At 49.2% G+C, this 5,051-nt stretch overlaps 1 protein-coding gene across 1 annotated transcript; it reads left to right on the top strand.

Moving 5' to 3' along the window:
• The first annotated feature begins 3,543 nt into the window (after positions 1 to 3,543).
• On the top strand, positions 3,544 to 4,470 carry LOC137146153 (olfactory receptor 10D3-like). The gene has a single exon (XM_067537308.1). The coding sequence runs from the start codon at positions 3,712 to 3,714 to the stop codon at positions 4,468 to 4,470; it is 759 nt and encodes a 252-aa protein (XP_067393409.1). The 5' UTR covers positions 3,544 to 3,711.
• The last annotated feature ends 581 nt before the right edge of the window (positions 4,471 to 5,051 follow it).

Here is a 5,051-nt window from a genome sequence, read left to right as displayed (position 1 = left end):
AAGAATCAGAGGCAACACAGGGTGGGGTGCAGGAGGTGTCACGTGCGTGCAGATTTCTGCCAGTGTTTGCTGGCCAGGCCCCCTCCCTGTCCAGCGGCTCCTGGAGCAGGCTGCAAGCTGTGACCCCGGGGAGACGGAGAAGCGAACACTTTGCTGTGGCAGCTGCAGGGAGGGGCAGCCGAGAGCAGAGCGTGTGCGTGTCTTTGAACCGTGCCCTCTGCCCACCATAAGCAGGTCCCAGCCACCTCTGATAGGAACAGTGAGAATACAAGTAAAAAGAGTAAAATGCAGCTCCGACCCTGCTGTTCGTGGCAATGACACATGGAACTCAGCTGGTGCCAGCCAAGAGTAACCTGGGAGCTGTTACCCAGCACAGTGATAAGGGCCCCCCTGGGCATTCATTAGAACACCTGCTTTTTAATTAACCCCAAAGGCCATTCCACGTCCTGTATGTTATGACTGAGCTAGGATAATCTGTCTACAGAGACTAATTATAACTTCTGCCTTCTGCCACTTCAGTCCGGCTCCCAAATAAGATGCCCACCACAGGAACAGCAAGAAATGACAGCGATGAAAAGAATTGCAAAGGGCCTAACTGACACTGTTCTGTTGTGGCAGCAGCAAACGGATCCATGAGCTCAGTGCTGACAAACCCCTAACACATCCCTGCTTCCCTGGCTCTGTCACACCCTCTGTGTGTGGGGTCTATGGCCTGGTTTAGGTTACAGGGCATGCCAGCGATGTAGCTAACCACTGCTAAGCCTTTAGCATCGAGGCACAGCAGAGGTGCAAGACGAGCCTTACCTGGCTAATGAAGGAGCAGCTTTGTTAAGTTAAATCAACCTTAATTCTCTAAACATCCTTTCCCCATGAACACTGGTTGTGCAAAGGGGTGTGTAAGAGAACATGCTGGGACCCAGCAAGACGCAGAGTGATGTTCATCCCAGTGGAAAGAGAAGGGATGGTGTTGGGGGTAATGCTCAGACTGGAATCCTAGACCGCTGGGTCAGATTCCTGGCTCTTCCACACACTCATTTTGTGACCTTAGACAATTCAATCAGTCGGAGATTTTCAAGAAAGCCAGTAGGAGTTAGGAGCCCAAAGCCCACTGCACTAGAATGAGTTTTGGGTGCCTGGCTCCTTCGAAAATCTCACCCTCAAATTCTCTCTGCCTCAGTTCCCCCTTGTAAAATGGGGCCAGTAACCCTTCCTATGTTTGTGAACTCTCAAAGTCAGGGACTGTCTCACGCTGTGTCTGAGCAGCACCCAGAACACTAGGGACATGATCTTCCTGGAGTTGCTAGGGACCACAATACTGCCAGTCTTTATTGCATTGCAAAAAGTGATCCCAAGTGGTGCACGGGACATACGCTGTCCATCTGCACAGCGCTGACTTTCACCCTCACAGATAATCACACAACTGCATGAATACATCCAGGTGCACAAAGAGACAGAAGGGGGCACAGAAGCAGCAGCTTATACTAACCAAGGAGAAAGCTTTGCTGGCGACAGAGACCACTAGATGAACACCGGGACCAGTTACCTCCTGTTTCACACTCCAGGGTGTAATTCACTGGCTAGTGCTATACAGTGAGAGAGACTACTTGATAAGTAACATCCCATGTCCCCTTACGATTTTTGGGTTAGATTTTCAGCTGGTGGAAATCTACATAGCTCCTTTGATTCCAAAGGAGTTAGTCCTGATTTACACCACCAGGGTGAGTGACAGAGGGGAATCAGCCCCATTGAACCCAATGGAGTTACTCAGGATTCAGATCATGGCGAGTGAGAGGAGAATCTGCAGTCTGGTGGAAATGAGGATCCGGCCCTTTCAGGTTAATACCGCTACCTTTATTTATGGCAGCTGAGCAGCTGGTCCCTGGGGGTGTGTGAGTGTTCTCTAAAATGATGCAAAATCTCAGTTAATTGGTGACTCTGCTGAGCTCTCAGACCAGGAGCCTGGAGGGGATTGAGAGACCGGGTCCCAAAGGGACCTTGGGTGATTTAAAGACCATGGACAGACTAAAGGCTGTGGGAAGCTGTGAAAAAGCTCTGGGGCTCTGCAGCAGCGTGTGGCGATAGGCTGTGGACATCCTTGGCTACCTTCGGAGACGATCAGGCTGCATAACAAGAGCGCAGACCCGGCACCTCTCCTGTGTGATGTGCTGTTTTGGATGAGAAATCTGGACACTTCTACACAGGGGTCACGGTCAGGGGGAAGAGGAAAATTCCATTCAGCTGTATCGTGCTCTCCCAATGCAGCCAGTGTAAGACATCTGGTCTGGTAAAGATTTTCTCTGTGCCTCAGTCTCTTCCTGTCTTGAAATCTGTCAGTCTCTGCCTCACTCAAGGATGATCTCACAGAAAAATCTGTCCATCCATCTTTCCGTGCTTTTCTCTGTGGTACCTGTCTGTCTGTCTCTCTGTACTGGCTGTGTATCATTTATCTCTCTCTCTCCGTTAATCTCTGTGTGGCTATGTACACACCACAGCTAAGGATGGTATAAGTTACGTTGTTCAGTGGGTTGAATAAGCCAGCGTAAGTTACACTGACCTAAGCGCTGGTGTGGAGAACTCTGTGTCAACGGGAGAGCTTCTCCTACTGACATAGCCACTGCTGCTCGTGGGGGCTGGAGTATTTAAGTTGATGGTAGAGCTCTGTCCCATCAGCTTAGCCTGTCTGTACTAGCAGTGCTACAGCGATGCTGCTGTAAGCTCTGTAGTGTAGCCAGCAGGAGATAAACCCAACACGGCAGCTTCTCCCTTCCAACCGCACCTCTCATGGATCGGGAAAACTCCCTGACAAAATGCAAATAGACACTTCATTATTGTCCTTCTAACCTAACCTTAAAAATCCCGTGTTGTGATATTCACAGAACACAGCCTGCTGATCATGGCTGAGTAGATGACAAGCTGTCACTATTCCTCTTCCTTCCTTTTCCCTTTTTCTCTAACCCCCATAAAAATTCATATCATTAACAAAGCTGGGAAAATTCTTCACCAGATTTATTTGTTCGTATGTTGCACCCTCACTCTTCACTTTAACACAAACACAGAGCAGCACCTACATAGATAAAAATGAATCCCTGCTAAAACAAAGTACTCCACTGCACATACAATAATCCCTCTGCAGAGAGGATGAGAGAAAGAACAAACCACATATGACAAACATTGGTCACATCACCTCATCCACCAATGGAAGGCTTTAAGATGCTGTGGAAATTATAACAGGAGAGGAGAGAAGAGATGAAACTGGAATCAAGTAGAATAGAACAGGACATCCCCTTTGTCTGTTTGTCTTTGGATGACATTTTCTCCTTCTGAGTTCTGCACTGCAGAGTGAGGACCTGATCCCGATAGGCATGAGACTGATGTAAATAAGAACTACTATGAGTGAAAATGAGTAGTGGGGTGACATGCAGTAAAGAGGCGGCAGTGGAAGGAAGGGTGAGCATTGCAGCGATAGGATGATATATCCTTTTGTTTCTGTAACTCATGGGCATTATTTCTCTCCCCTACCCCAGGAATGATTCCCACGTGGGGTTGGTCAACCAGACAGTGGTGACTCATTTCATCCTATCAGGAATACCCAACACTGACGGCCTTCAGACCATCCTCTTCATCGTCTTCTTAGCTTTCTATCTCTGCACCCTGCTGGGCAACCTGCTCATCTTAGCAGCCTTCCTTGGTGACTCCCGCCTGCACACCCCCATGTACTTCTTCCTCTGCAATCTCTCTGTGCTGGACCTTGGATTAGCCTCCATCAGCACCCCCAAGCTGCTGGCCAACCTCTGGGGTCAGAGCAAGGTCATCTCGCTGGGCGGGTGCATGTCCCAGATCTTCTTCTACCACTTCCTAGGCAGCACCGAGTGCCTGCTCTACACCGTCATGGCCTTTGACAGGTATGTGGCCATCTGCCACCCGCTGCGCTACCTGATCATCATGAACTGGAGGGTGTGCGCCATCCTGGCTGCCGGCACCTGGGTCACCAGCTCCTTTCATGCCACCATTCTCACCAGCCTGACCTTCACACTGCCCTACTGCGGGCCCAATGTGATTGACTATTACTTCTGTGACATCTTCCCTGTGGTAAAGCTGGCCTGCGCAGACACGCGCATCATCGAGACCGTGACCTTTACCAACACTGGGGTAGTGACCATGACCTGCTTCTTCCTCATCCTTGTATCCTACGTCCGCATCGTCTACTCCATCCTGAAGATTAACTCAGCCAAAGGGCGACGCAAAGCAGCCTCCACTTGCTCCTCACATCTGACGGTGGTGACACTGTTCTTTGGGCCCTGCGCCATCATCTACACGCAACCACAGCTGAGCAAAGTGCTGGTGACTGCTATTCAGATCTCTACCAATGTGGCCACGCCCATGCTGAACCCAGTCATCTACACGCTGAGGAACGAGGAGGTGCAAGGGGCTCTGAGGAAACTGAGAGGGGGTCAGATGATTGCACTTTGATGTGCTGCATCTGCAGAGGTAGCATGTGGGTGTGCATTGAAATATGTCTACAAATTCATCCGCATGGCTCTTATGTGGCTGGTGTGAGAGTCTGTCTCTCTCCCTCCCCATACAGCCTCACCTATCTATCTGGAGCTCTACAAATCATAAAAGTGCTCCTAAAAGCCTCTAGCTGTCTTAGACATGCTTTAAGGCTGACCTGTTCAAAGGTGCCTAAGGGATAGGCACACTGGGTCTGCATTAAAATTAATAGGAATTGGAGATCCAAATCTGGTAGCTGACTTTGCTTTGCCTTATTGCACAAATCTGCAGAAGCCAGGGCAGCATCTTCTGCAAACTCAAGAAAGGGAATCAAATAATTCTATTCATCATCTTACATGAATCACATATCAGCAGGAAGCTGTGCTCGAGAGCTGCCTAACGATCCTGGGAGAACATCTGGGTTTTCAGCATGTCCTGAAGAACAATGGATTTGTTGTAAAAATTTTGATAACCACGTAAGTGATTTAGGAAGCTAAATTCTATTTCCATAGAACCATAGAAGAATATGGTTGGAAGGGACCCCAAGAGGTGGTCTAGTC

The sequence above is a fragment of the Emydura macquarii genome, unplaced genomic scaffold (assembly GCF_026122565.2).
Source record: "Emydura macquarii macquarii isolate MOO-44397 ecotype Brisbane River unplaced genomic scaffold, CSIRO-AGI_Emac_v2 contig_3721, whole genome shotgun sequence".
NCBI lineage: Eukaryota > Metazoa > Chordata > Testudines > Chelidae > Emydura > Emydura macquarii.
The sequence above is the reverse complement of the archived record's forward strand: the minus strand, read 5'-3'. Positions and strand labels throughout refer to the sequence as shown.

What these genes read in the sequence shown, in the direction of transcription:
- LOC137146153 (XM_067537308.1), top strand. Translation starts at nt 3,712, where the DNA reads ATGTACTTCTTCCTCTGCAATCTCTCTGTGCTGGACCTTGGATTAGCC.